This window comes from Buceros rhinoceros, unplaced genomic scaffold (assembly GCF_000710305.1).
Source record: "Buceros rhinoceros silvestris isolate BGI_N320 unplaced genomic scaffold, ASM71030v1 scaffold11796, whole genome shotgun sequence".
NCBI lineage: Eukaryota > Metazoa > Chordata > Aves > Bucerotiformes > Bucerotidae > Buceros > Buceros rhinoceros.
In genome coordinates, this window is record NW_010419355.1 from 2,007 (window position 1) to 16,501 (window position 14,495).

General features: G+C 35.8%; 1 protein-coding gene across 1 annotated transcript; it reads left to right on the forward strand.

The window, feature by feature from the left end:
- The first annotated feature begins 848 nt into the window (after window positions 1-848).
- On the forward strand, window positions 849-9,677 carry ATXN3 (ataxin 3). Its single transcript, XM_010138882.1, has 10 exons — window positions 849-1,027; window positions 1,537-1,581; window positions 2,921-3,006; window positions 3,373-3,439; window positions 5,758-5,845; window positions 6,098-6,230; window positions 7,345-7,520; window positions 7,928-8,051; window positions 8,811-8,920; window positions 9,583-9,677. Exons 1-10 carry the CDS (start codon window positions 974-976, stop codon window positions 9,675-9,677), a joined length of 978 nt encoding a protein of 325 aa, XP_010137184.1. The 5' UTR covers window positions 849-973.
- The last annotated feature ends 4,818 nt before the right edge of the window (window positions 9,678-14,495 follow it).

A 14,495-nucleotide genomic window follows, 5' to 3' on the forward strand; every position in this document is an offset into this window, starting at 1 on the left:
CTCATTTTTAATTAGGGTTGACAGTCTAAAAATGGTATATTGTATTTCAGTTCCTTCCAATGTGCTGTATATGTAGCAAAGTATCCAAAGGGTTTTCCATTTAAATGGTTCATCACAAAAAATACCTTAATCGTTTAATATGCTGAATTTAATTTTTTCCTTGTCACCTCATCACCGTTTCCCAGATTTTAGAACCAGTAGTATTAGCTTCTTTTACCTAGCTCTTGTACGCAAATTTCACATGGAAATTGAGCTTTACTACTCCTCCAGCTCCTAATCACTTTAAACGAGTTGGTTGTAACCTGAACTGGGTAAGTAACCTGAACTGAAGGAAATAAATTCTGTAGATGTATACTTTTTAAACCTCAAAGTCCTAACAGTCTGCTTTTCTTCAGCTATGTGTGGAGAGCAGGTTGCCAATAGCCACATCTGGCAGGGAAGAAAAGTTAAAAAAGAACAGAGAACACTTGTTACTGGGAAGAAGGGATCTAAACTCTTTCATGAGGTAGTGACAGAAGACAGAATCCATTGCCCTGGTGGTGGCAGAGTCCTTCAGTGTGATTTAGTCGCACCAGTGGCAGTTTTTACAGTGCCTTCAAAAATAACATTTTTGCATGAAGTTTATTTTCTTTGAGTAAATTAAGTAGTATGTGTTTGTGGTGTTTTTTGCATCACATTGATCGGAGAGTTGTGTTCAATAGCTTGCAGTGTAATGCATCTGAAGGTTATATGGCATTCTGGGTGATGGGGCAGGGCAGGAAGTTTGCCAGAATGAAATGGTTGAGTCATTTTATAGAGTAAAACATTAACATGATTTTTTTGTTGTTGTCTTTGCTATTTTTTTTTCCTCTTCCAATCTTAGCAAGAAGGCTCATTATGTGCTCAGCACTGTCTCAATAATTTGCTGCAAGGGGAATATTTTAGTCCTGTTGAGTTATCCTCTATTGCACAGCAGCTGGATGAGGAAGAAAGAATGAGAATGGCAGAGGGAGGAGTGTCTAGTGAAGAATATAGAACATTTTTACAGGTAAAATCATCTTAATTTGAGGTTGCTTGCTCTTTGCTTGAAATCGAAGATTATGTACCGTAGACCTGCTATTCTTGTGTAGCTAGGGAAGGTTAATTTCCTAGTGCTAAAATTTAAATTGATGCGTCTTTTCATTCATGCATATTAAATTCAGCATTTTCAAATATTACTAGTAGAACTTTACAATAATTCCTCAAAAAGCTACATCATCTTATGGAGAGAAGGAGAATCAGCAATTTGCCTTTTGTTTTTGGAAGGCAGTGGCAGAGTTAGGAACAGAAGTTCCCATGCTTGCCTGTGCTTTAAGCACTGAGCATTTTTAGTTTAAAGGTTTGAGTTTTGAATTAACAAGTTTATTTGGGCATTGCAATCAGTCTTAGAAACTAGGACATGCTGAGTTGTTGCTTTAAGTATGTGCAGTTGTATTTATTTTCAAAACTAAATTATTTCTGACATTTCGTGCTTACACCATTTTTCCCTTTTCTCCCTCCCAACCTCACACTGAGCAGCAGCCTTCGGTAAATATGGATGATAGTGGATTCTTCTCGATTCAGGTAAACATCGCTCTATACTGACAGATTTTTTTACTTATGCAATATGTGTTCTCATAATTTCAATGGCATCAAGCTTTTTCCTCTAGTTTCCAATTTATAGGCTTAATGGGATTAAGTGCTGGACTTCTAAATCTTCAGAGTGTTTTCTATTAAGAGCAGTGACTTGCAGTTCTGCATTTCATGGGCCCTTAAACACATGGTAGGAGCATGGACTCCTGAACTGTGAAATGACACCTGCTGGCCATAAGTTTCTTATGGGCCCTTCATGCGTAGACCTTGGCTCCCATAGACTACAGGTGAAAAAGCAGACTTGAGATTGTAACCATTAATAAGTAATTTATAGTCTATAATTTGAAAAAACAGTGTTATCACTGTGGTCTGCAGAATGGAAAAAGCTGCAATATCTGCATTCCAGCTTTTATGACACACTCCAGACACTTCAGAGCACTTTTTTTTGTTGTTTTTTGTTTGTTTTTTTAAGGACCATAATGGAAATCTAACTAATAATAAATACTTAAACCAGAACAACAACAACAACAAAAGGTATTGAACACCGAACTGGGGCTTGTGTCTAGAATAGAGCTGTAGGCAATGCTTTGCACCTTTGGCTGTCTCCCGAGCTTTCAGAGGTGCTTGTCAATGTTTTACAATCCCTTGAGAGCTTCTCTTGTTTATGGCAAGACAGGCTGTTTTTCTATTCAGTGAAAAACAATTAACTGTTTGGCATTTCTGTATTCTTGATTGCGCTGATTCAATATTGAAGCTGAAAAGAAATGCTTCCTCATATTCTACTTTTTTGTCCTGCCATTGCTGTGCTCACTTGCTACATAGTTGGCTCGCTGAAAGAAAGCGTTAATTCAAAATGTCTTACAGCATTGTTTCAGATAGCTTTAAAGAGTTATCGTAAAAGAGTTTGTGCTAATGTTCTTGACTGATCCTGTAACAATCCAGTGGTGCAAAACTTCCCAATAGCTGCTGTGGGGAAGGATGACATTGTATTGGGGGGATTGGGCAGAGCAGCACATCGAGAGCAGAGGGGTGACGAGAAGTATTTGTGGGAGGTGAAGTTATAGCTTTGTCAGGCAGAGTAAGTTTATCAACACATCTCAGTTAAATCCTAGTTTTGTTACTTCCCCTTGGGTATGGTGTGCATGTTAAGTTGGCATGTAGATTGATGACAGTTGCATTTTGAATAATGTGGTTCCTAGATTTCCTAGCAATATTTTGAAATTCTAAGTTTTATGAAAATGCTGTAATTGTTTATAGCAGCTAAGGTGGTTGCGTTGCTTAAATTTAGACTTGAGTGGTTTGACTCATGAAAACTGCTGTTTTTTGACAGGTTATAAGCAATGCCTTGAAAGTTTGGGGTTTAGAACTAATCCTCTTCAACAGCCCAGAGTATCAGAGGCTTGGGATCGACCCTATGTAAGATGGTTTTTTTTCTTAGCACTCTGTTTTCATTTTACGGAATAATAATACTCTAGAGTTATGACTTAAATCTTTCCTTAAAACTGATGTTTCTCTGTTGCATTATGATGTCTTCCATTTTTTCTTTTTGGGGGTGTATATGAGCATCTGTTCTGTGTGCCTTCTTCACACCTCATTATTTGTGGTATCACAGGTATATGGAGATTTCAGTGTTATGAAAGCATTATGAGTACTCTGTAACATCCAACAGGTGTATTACTGAAATTCTGTTATTAAGTTTAAATTAGTGGTATTGAAGAACTTTAATATGGCCTCTAGTATTAGAGTATTTAACTTAATGTATACCTTTTTTTGTTTTTACAGAAATGAAAAATCATTTATTTGTAATTACAAGGAACACTGGTTTACAGTTCGAAAGTTAGGAAACCAGGTGACATTGTCTCTTTTTTTTTATTTAAAAATTTACTTCAGAATGGGGGGGAAAATGGTTGTGAGTAGACCATGTGTTGGCCTTCTGCAAGCTTTTGCTGCAGTTTGTTTTAATAGTTTCCCATATTAGAAAAAAAAAAAAGCAGAGTAAATGTTTGTCACAAAAATGCTCAGCAGCTTTTGTGTTAGCCTGGGGAAAGACCCTAGGATCAATTCCCCAGTGAACCTCTCAGCTAGGGAGCTGCAGCTGTGGTAGAGTCTGTGATGTCTTCAGCTCTCTTTTTCTGCATGAAAAATAGCAGGTAAAACTGTATGGGGAGGGAGGGGGTAGTTACAGACAAGGATTAGAATCCCTATGGAATGCAAACTGATTTTAATGCACTAAAATATTGACATTGTAAAAATAATTTTGCTCACTGAAATGGACAGTAGGCATAAGAAAACATTCAAATTTCAAATAATATTAATATTTATGATAGCTAGTATTTAAGAGTATCTGTCAGGATACAGTTGGGTAAAGTAGAATCACAACTTTGCACTCTTTTAGAAAATTTTCTGAAACGGTGGTGTTACAAGCAAGAAATAGTTATTAAAGGTAAGGGATAGCCATACTTGGTGCATATGTAATGGTACATATATAATGACTCAGGTACTTCAGTGTCCCTTGAAACACCAATGCAGAGTTTTATTTCAGTAGCTGATTGTTGTTCTGGGTCATACTGCATAAGCTTTTATACAAGATAAGCTGGTTTGGTATTTGGTTTTTTCCAAGGTTTTTTGTTGTCATAGAAGATGACAACAAATAAGCTTTTAGATTGTACAGTACCGGATAGGACTCTTTATCCATTAGGTTCATTTTGCAAGTGGTGGCTACCTATGTTGTCATCCAGATTAATAAACACATAAGTCACCTGTGAGTAAGCAAACTAAACTCTGCTGTTCTGCTTCAGTTTAAAAATATGGCTAATGTTTATAAGGCAATTTTTGTGTATTTGATATCGAAAAGACTGAATGGTCTCTTAAAAAGTATGGGAATGTTCCTTGTTATATACACAACCCTGTTGGGTAGAATTTTGTAAGATAGAATTCTAGCCCCAAATGTTCTAAGTTGGAGGGGGAATATCCTTTGCTTGTACATGTGGCTTGTAACCTCATGAAGACAATGCTAGATGTCTGTTATCTGGAGAGTAATGAGGAAAGATAGACAAAATAGGTTTATTTAAATTTGGCCTGCTTCTGTCACACTTAATGCAAAATTAGTTTCAGACCTTCCTCCTCCAAATTCCCTTTTAAAAATTTGTCTGTAGTCTGCCCATTGTATTTGTTTACATAACTGTTTTACTCCTCGCTCCATCGTTGTTGGTCTTCTTACCCTTTCCTAATGGCAAAGGGTGTTTTTGACAAATTAAGTGACTGAATGGTAGGTAGTCACCAGTATTCCAGGTGAATTATAATATGGACCTGAATGCAAGTGTATGACTACCTGTACGGAAGCTTGGGTAGATAAAAGCATTTTTGTGACTTATCTACTATCTGAAATAGCGCTTCCTGGTTAAAATGGGAATAATATTGAACAAGTATGATATAAAAAGGTTCTTCAGATTGATTGCGATATATATGGGGTTTTAAAGGTAGAATATTTTGTCATCCATGTTGAATATATTTCCTCTGTAGAAGAATTATTATAAATGACTAGTTGTCTTCAAGAAACCAGAAATGATCTGCATATATTTATCTCAAGTGTCCCCTATTGTAATATTATGCTGTAATTTTATTATCAGCATATTAAATTTGAGTTAATTTTTAAATTTAAATATTAGAAAGAAGTAAACAATGGTTTTCAGCATTACCAGCTATTAAAGTCAGAATGTTTTAATGGAAGTATTTCATGGAAAGAATTCAACTTCTGTTTCCTGTATCTGTTAATTTCTTAAGATATAGCATTAACTTGTGAAGGGTTTCTTCCTTCATTAGTCTCTGAACAGATTTAAAACTAGGATTAAGCAGAATTTTAGAATGATGTCTGAAATAATTCTACCATTATATTTTGATTTATCTCCTTTAATCTGTTTGCCTGGTACCAGTGTTCAGTAATGGGAGAGAGCATGCAGTAACTTCCTTACTTCAGATCTCCTGTTAACTGAAGAGTGTTTGAAGGGTATAGGTATTGTGCTTCAAAAGACTTTTAATTTGATAATATATTTTACTACATTTATTTGGATATTCCATCATAGAAAATTACCACAATGTACAGAAATGGATTACCAAGTAATCTTTATGCTAATTTGTTGTCTCAAACCTTTTTTTTCTTAATTACAGTGGTTTAACTTGAACTCTCTCTTGATGGGTCCAGAACTAATATCAGATACATATCTTGCACTTTTCTTGGCTCAATTACAACAGGAAGGTAATAGTACCTTGCAGATGTTAAATCTCATTAATTAAAAGGAGGTAATAATCATTATTCCTTAGACCTTATGTATTCAGTTAACTACCCTTAGTTTTATGATTGAAATAGTGAAATAATCCAAGTCCTTATAACAAAAGGTAGAGCCTTACACTGTAATAATTTGCACATCATTGTGTTCCATATAGTGAGCATTTTAGAGTGTTAATGTGTGGACCTTAATGCTGGAGACTTACAATTTATTTTTCTTAGGTTATTCCATATTTGTAGTAAAAGGTGACCTGCCAGAATGTGAGGCTGATCAGCTACTGCAGATGATTCGGGTACAGCAGATGCAGCGACCAAAACTAATTGGAGAAGAGGCAGCACAGTCAAGAGATCAGAGGTAAGGTAAATAGAGATTACGTTTTAATAATGTTCAGTATTATTTGTTTCTGTGATTAATGCGTATGTGGAAACAACCCCCTTAAGAAGGAATTAGAAGTACCTTCAGTGCAATACACTCAATACTGTTGCACACCATAAAAGCAAGTTGGTAGAATACAAACAGTGTATTTTTAAGTGGACAAAAACCCACTGTAATAAGGATTCAATCTTTCCACGTGCATAAGTGTTGTATAGTACAGATTTTTTACTTCATTGAGTTTTTCCAATTATAGTAAAATGGGTTAGCAAATCCTACCAATTATGGTTGATAGTAATCAATCTATAATTAAGACTGGCTTGTGCATTCTATCATAAGTAGAAAAGAACAAGAAATCCGTATCTGAATTCCACATCGTATAAATCATACGGTATTCCCTTTTGGAATAATTTCAGTGTAAATTTTGTGGTGCTGCTCTGTTGTGATGGATACTGCTAATACAAAACATCATTGAAAGCATATGAAGTACTACTTCTGCTATAATTTTATCATATTTTCATAGTGAATAAATTGCATACTGATAAAAAGGCTTAAGGCTTGTTAGAGGGATTAATTTATTATGTATTCCACTTTGTAAAGGTAAACTGCTGTTGTAAATTGATAGAATAAAACCAAACTACTTGGCAGTAACGTGGAAAGTGTGTATAGTTTACAGAGGATCTCTTGCTCTAGTGTGGTCATCAAAGCTTCCTAAGAAGGAGACCACATGCACTATTTTCTGCTGGTGTAACTGTTTAAATAGCAGTAGGTTCACATAACGTGTGTTAGTGCTCTTTGTAGGCTTATCGTTTTTGAAGTTTTTTTCCTTTGAACAGATTCTTGTCAACATATGCATGGTTTTAGAGTTGCAGTATTTTCATTTTTGCAGCTGCAAACTCTGCTCGCAGCCCTTTTGTGCTTTTTCATGTAGAAATGAAAATACCTGTTTATGTAACGGATTTTCACAAGAGAAGTTTTTTTGAAGTTAGGAAAGAAAGTAGTGTTAAATCAGCAAGAAATACTTAACTTTAAATCTCACAGTAAAAGGTAATAGAATTTCTGTCTGAATTCTGCCATAAATGTTTCAATTTCACAGGCTACCCAGAAGTGATGTGGATCAAGCAATAGAAGTTAACCATCCTTTTGATGGAACAGGCATGTTAGATGAAGAAGAAGAGAATTTTCAGAGAGCCCTGGCACTAAGCAGGCAGGAAATTGACATGGAAGATGAAGAAGCTGATCTTCGCAGAGCCATTCAACTCAGCATGCAAGGTTCACTGCTCATCTAAGTTTCTCTTTTGGTGTTCATGTTACATATGCTTTAGGCATCTACTGAAAGCAGTTTCAGTAGAGTCAGAAGTCAGCCACTTTTTCCAGTATGCGTCAGGCTTTATGAAAAGACTGGCTTTGAGGTATGGAAGGATAGTCTGGAACTTCCTCTAACTACCTCCTTTCTGCTTTTTGAAAAGTTGCAACTTTAAGGAGCAAGAACAAATTGGCAAAGTGTGGCAGGAGGGAAGGGAAACAGTTCCGAGTCTTAATTAAAATTAGCCTAGGTGCTTATTTCTCCACCACGTTTCTTTCTTCCTCTTGAATCTGAAGACATTTTCTTAAGCTATATTTTATTTACTAACTTCATCTTACTGTAATTACTAGGATATGGCATATTCTGGTTTTAGGTAGTCGTCGAAGTGAGTGCTTGACGTCATTTACACAGAACGTTCCTCAGTCGCCTCACACCAGTCAGACGGACTCCCTTTCTTCAGAAGAACTGCGAAGGAGAAGACAAGCATATTTTGAAAAGTAAAGTACTTGATAGAAAGCTGCATGTGGAAGTACATGTCATATTTTTCAGTGCGGTGTGGATGGGTTTCTGACTGAGGTCCAGCTTGATTTTTCTCTCATAACATATTTTTCCTAACATGTTATTTCCTTACCTGAATTTTGCTATTCCCAGGTGGTTCCTACAAAGAAAATAAACCTGTAAATAAGAGGGGATCCATTAGTAAGGCAACATCAGTCTTGTGAAGAAAGAAAACATACATGTTGTACAAGTATTTTACATGAAATTCTGTAAAGTTCTGTAATTATCTTTCTGAAGAAAAGTATTCTTTCTCTAAGACTTTGCTTTCAGTAATGATGCCTCTAATGTGCATCACGTAAAAGTGTTTTAGATGATATTTTATGTTACTATTCTGGAGTACCTTCTTAATACATACTTGGAGTATTGTTGCATTCACTTCAACTTTTCCTTACCTCTGTCTCCCACTGATGGAGGAAATAAAGACAGGGAGAAATGCTACAGATGGGAGGAGTTAGACTTTGCATGAGAGGATAAGAATGCAGAACATTCAAATTCTGAGAATACAGTAATATTTTGGAAGAATTTTGGGAAGATAAGTGTCTGAAGGCTAGCAGGATGAAACTATTGAAGATTTTAGGTGCAGCGGCTATTGTGCCAGTTTTGTACTTCTCAATTTTACCCTCCCTTACAATGAAACTGACTTGATACAGGTCTTATACTGCCGTTAATCCTACTCTCTTAATTATTCATGCTTTCAGGCAGCAACAACAGGTGCAGCAACAACAGCTGCAGCAACAAGATCGGACACCGAACCTGCGTGATAAACCAACTCTAAGCTCCAGCACTCTGGAAGCTGACCCAAGTATGGGCAAATTTTTTTTAGCTCATTTCCAACACTGAAATATTTATGTTTTTTTCACCTTTGTGTTGTGCTCTGTTTCCTTACTTTCCTTGTCTGTTTACTTCCTCACTCCAGCAGCTGTTCGGACTATCACAGCTGTTACTCTTTTTAGCAGTGAAGGACAGGATCACTTCCTTAAAGTCTGTTCTGATTCAAATGTCAATATTCTGTTTCAAAGTGAAGAGCATTACTATTAGACCATTTGAGTTCTGGCTTTGCTTTTTATCGTTTTTTTTGGCTTGAAATTACAGATTGTAATCTGTGATGGTATTTGTGCCAACAATTTGTTTTCTAAACTACTTTTAAAGTTGCATGACAACATAATAAACTTGCAGTAATATCTGACAAAATTACTGGAACCAGTTTTCAGTAGGCCAGAAGTATGTAGGCCTTTCCAGTATTAGGGATTGGTGATCCAAAATTAATGGATATTACTTGTTACAAACTGCCTGCTGTGGATGGAAAGCTAAGCACATAATGTTCCATGATTTTAAACAAAACCAAACCAAATTTTGGGAGTGGGGTGGAAACAGGTGGGTGGGTACAGAAGGATCAATGAAAGCACTTAACTACAGTTGAGAACTAGCTCTGTGCATCTATTACATCTTACATGCATTTGTTTTCTTTAGGAGATGATATGAGTGAAGAAGACATGCTTCAAGCAGCCATGAATATGTCTCTGGAATCTGTTAGAAACCACTTGAATGCAGAAGAGGAGAAATGACAATTTTTTTCTCTCTTTTTATCAAAACACTAAAGTCTCCATCAAAACTACTGTGTGGATGTTGCACAAGCAGGGTTCATTTCAGAGTTCTGGAAGCGGGAATGAAAGGGGCTGGAGGTCAGAGTTTAGAGGGAATCTGCAAATACAAAAAAAATTGCACTAAATTAGAAAACTGTAGCACTCCTACTACAGAAATCTGTTCACAAGAGTAGCTGTATTAAAACTACTTAAACTATTCACATGAGCAAAGTTAGACACGTGTAGCAGCTGTAACTTGCTTTTAAAAAGCAAGTTTCAATTGTTTTGAGGAATTCTGTAGAAAGTACAAAAGGTGCCAAAACCCAGCATCAACTGATTTCTTTCAGTACTAATGGAAAAACAGATACAAGTAAAAAGTTGTGCTTACAAATGACTTAAGTTCTTCACAAGAAATCACTTAAAATGGGAAAAAGAACTACATTCTGTTTATCTTAGATACAGCAATGTCAACTTTACAGTCCTGCTGTCCACTTTTGAAATTACCCATTCTACAGGAGAAACAGGAATTCATAAATTTCATACTTTGCAATTCCAGGTAAAATGGTCAGTGTAATACGTTACTGCAGAACCTTTTGGTGACTTCTGACCTTCTAACACTTTCTGCTTTCACTTAAAATCCCAACTGTAGTTTTTACTTTCAGCTCCAACTGTAAAATTTTCAGATCCATGTTTCAAGTAGGATTTTTGCATTGGCCTATTGTCTTTTGGCAGATAACTTGCCTTTTTTTAATTTGTTTTTGTTTTCTGATGCTCTTTCTAGTTATGCCACTGTCTTCACTATAGAAGTAGCATATAATTAGTTGGGTTAAACAGGTTTTCTGCATCTTCTGGAGTCTTTTCTTCCTCTTCAAACCGCACCCTTCATTCTGGCCTTTCAGTGTAAAAGAGCTGTAACTGAGTCTAGGAGAAAGGAGGAGGGGATTTTGGTGCCATAAAGTCAGTGCCACATATATAAGATGTGTTCCTGCAGTCTGAGATGATCCCTGTGCAAGTAGCTCTTTTAAGAATGAGTATTTATGTCTGTGTGGATGTCCTTTCTGAAATGTTTTTTGTGAGTGTCTGTCAGAATGTTGCACCTTTTCAGGAATGGCCTTTATTCACGCACCTTACAATTTTGTATCATGCTGTTTCTGATACTGAAAAAAAATGGGGAGCAAAGTACGTGAAATGTCTTACAACCAATAGCATAAGCTGCTTGCTTTGATATCCAGGATGAATGTGTCACAGGGTGACCAAACCTGACTTTCAGCTTCAGTGCAACAATTGAGAGAAGTTACATTTTCCTAAATGGTGCTTGAAATACAAATTCTGTTTACATATAAATTATATGGAAATAGGTTGTTGATAAGAGTATGTAAGCTGTAGTCCACTTAATGCATTAACATTGGCACAGGCATTTTAAGAATCTTTTGAAGATAACTCCAAATTTCTTTTATCAAAATATTCTAAAGTTGCATCATTGAACTATAGTGACATTTAATTAAAATCAGTATGAAATGAATGGTAGTAGCTAGATGGAAATATACATCCAGCATCAAGTAGTACTGTACATGAAAGGGCTCTTACCTCTCAGCAAAGATTTGTTTACAGGAATGGTTTCTTGATAGCTTAGAATATTATTATTATTATACATAATTTGGCTAAATTCTGTTTTACCTGTGTGTTGAATTTCCCCCAATGTCACCAGAACCATAGGATGTATCAGATGATACAGATTTTGACATGAGACAGCACTATTTTTTAAAAACTGGTTTTAAATTTTGTCTTTTTTAAATAATCCTGTCGTGTGCATTATAGTTAATAACTGTAATGTCTCAAATTAATGCAGCTAAACAATGGCTTTAAAAGTCCATGTGTGCATATGCCATTTGGAAATGCTGTATTTTTCAGGATGTAAATTTATGTTTTCAGTTTTAAATTTATATGAAACTGAAAACAGGAAAGGAATCTCTAAAGCACTGAATTATTTCTTTGCTCCTCTGTAAATTATCCACAGCTTTAATTTCCCTTCTTTTGTTGTGCCATAAACTGATTTTGAAATAAGACTCTCATTTTTATAAATAGGTATAGGCTGGCAGTTTGATACCAGTACTTGGAACTTGGACCTTTTATCCTCTATTATAAAAATATAATACAAATGTTATTTCTATAGCTATATAATGTAGCAGACCTCTATTAAAAATAATACCATCTAAGCTCCTGGACTTGCATTAACAGTAACCAGTGACAGTTAACATGTTTTTATAATCACTAAAGCACGGAGGCTTGCATTTGAACTTTCATGTCACTCTTTAAGTTACTTCATATCCCGAGTGTTTTAGTGTGTAAGGAATATAAAGTAACAGTGCCTGAAAAGCACAACTGTGTCGGTCGATACAGGGCTACCCATATTCCTTTCTGCACCGAAATGTTGTCACTCTACAAACATGAATCTGTTTTTCAGAGGAAAGGCAAGTTGAATACAGTGGGTGTGTCTGCCTAGTCAAGCAGTTAGGAGGGAGCAGTTTAAGCTACGTACGTTAATTGCACCAAAGGAAAAGACTAATACTAATTGCTGACAGGACGCGTTTTATAACCCAGTCCGAAGTTCAAAATGAGTGGACCCGCCACGAAGCCGTCAATAAAAAGCTGATGTCAATTTTTGGTGTGCATTCTTTCAGTGATAAACAGTTCTCAGCGTGGCTGAACTATGCTCATAAAGCACTTAGAGCCTAGTCCTAGTGTTACGTGTTCTGTCTAGCTGAAGGCTTTTTTTCCCGCATAGTAGCTTTAGGCCAAAGTCCATTGTAAATGAGCAGAAATTGATATTTTTTTATTACAGTATGATATTTAAGGGACTTTCAGACTTCATTCATCCAACAGATTTTTACGGTCTTCCTCACAGTGAATGTGACATAATTTGTGGTTTTCTGCTTAGAGAAAGCAAAGGCATAAGGGGAATGAGTGATACGGATATTAAATATCTTCCAAAATCAGTTCTGCAAGTATAATTCTGTAAACTGCTTTCATGGTCGTGTAATGAGGGCAGGAGGTAAAAGTGTTGTAATGCAGTCATGCTTGAATGCAATTCTTGTTAGGCACAGCGGGTATAAATATCAGGTATTTAAATGCTCCCATTTTTCTGGGCTTGAAACCGATACATACAGGCTTCGTTTCAACATTTGGGCTCCTTGTGCCCTTCAAACAACTTCAGCAAGTTGACATGTAATTTCCGGCTAAGATACTAATTTTTCGTACTTAATTACTTTGCAGACTACTTTAAAATGCATTGGAGACTTACTTTGTATTATTACTTTTGATGTTGAACTACTGCTTCTATTACAAATCTATAAAATGTTTGTTTAAAATCACTTCCACATGTCTAGTAAACAATTCTATTTATGTATCCCAGACAAAAACTGCCAATTAGGCTTTTAAATTAACAAGAACATGTTACAGTTCTAAAACATCTGTGAGATTTTTCTAGAATTTAGTTATAGTTTCAAATAATGAAAACATACATATGGTGGCCTTTTTACTGAGAAATATTATGGGGGATGGGGGTGGGATTGGAGGACTCTAGAACTCAGTCTAATAAAGAAGTATTATTCATGTTACCAGCACATACTTCTAAGGGAATCCAAAAAAGAATCCAAGGAAAAAAAATTCTGAAGTGGAAACTTCAGATAGAAAATTATGTTGATGAGTTAGTAAGCCATTACTGTCTTGCATAAAACAAACTCCTGGGAAATCTTCGCAGTTACTCACAAATCATTTAAAAAACGAAAACCCTAACAAAACTCGTAACAGGTAACAGATATATACCCATTTGCCACGTAAACATAATCAATTGTTCAAGTAAGAACAATCCTAATACTTAATACATCTGAAGTGGCCTGGTGCAAATATTAAATTCTTAATTTCAAATTAATTGCTGCTTTGTGTTGTATCCAGGTTTGCATCTTAAGAGCATGAGCTGTTTTGCAGTAGACTTTTTGAGGCTGCAGACACACATTTTGTTTTATTTGCGTTTAGGATGTGGAGGGAATGCTTTAGTATTTAACCTGCTCTACTCACCTCCTTCCCCAATTGCAGTTCTTCAGAATGGTAATGTACCTTTGAGTTCAGCTGCTTTTACAAAATCACAATGTGTTTATTTGCTAAGAAAAGCAAGTAGTTGTTACTATGCTTAGATACATTTTTTTTGAAACCCACCTCCCTCCAGTACAGCCATGGTGTGAATGCAGGAGGGGCTTGAACAGAAAGGGATGTCATATTTAAATGCCACTGTGCAAAAATAAAAGGTGAAAAACCTTGGTGTTGTCTTTAAAGCATGCAAGCATTGATAACATTTTATTTTTTGCTACATGGAACTCCATGTGTACAAAACAGTGTGAAGTTAGGATTTTGTAAGGGATAATTTTTTTTTCATCTCCTGCCTAATAGCTGTGTATGTTAGAAATCACTTTCAGTAATAGTTTTTTGTTTTGTTTTTGTCTTGAGACTCTGCTTTCAGTATCATGCCTTTCGTTCTGGATGCCTATAAACTTTTGTCTATTTTGTGTATATAAAGCATATGATACTGAAAAGATTAAAAAAAAGAAACGCTGGAGTGTGTTTTGTCATTGTTCTCACTGGAAAATGGCAGTGCTTTTGCTATTTTGAAAATGCTCACCCACTAGGCACAAATATGTATGGTTGTATTTGATACCACTTTTTAAAATAAATATGATTATAGCTTCTAATGTTTATCTTTTGACCCAAGTGATTGCATATGTGCTTTCCTTCCTGTGTAGATTG

Coding starts and splice junctions, on each gene's coding strand:
- ATXN3 (XM_010138882.1), top strand. CDS start 974: ATGAGAATGGCAGAGGGAGGAGTGTCTAGTGAAGAATATAGAACATTT. Junction 3,007..3,372: donor AGGCTTGGGATCGACCCTAT/GTAAGATGGTTT, acceptor TTGTTTTTACAG/AAATGAAAAATCATTTATTT. Junction 8,052..8,810: donor AGACAAGCATATTTTGAAAA/GTAAAGTACTTG, acceptor TCATGCTTTCAG/GCAGCAACAACAGGTGCAGC.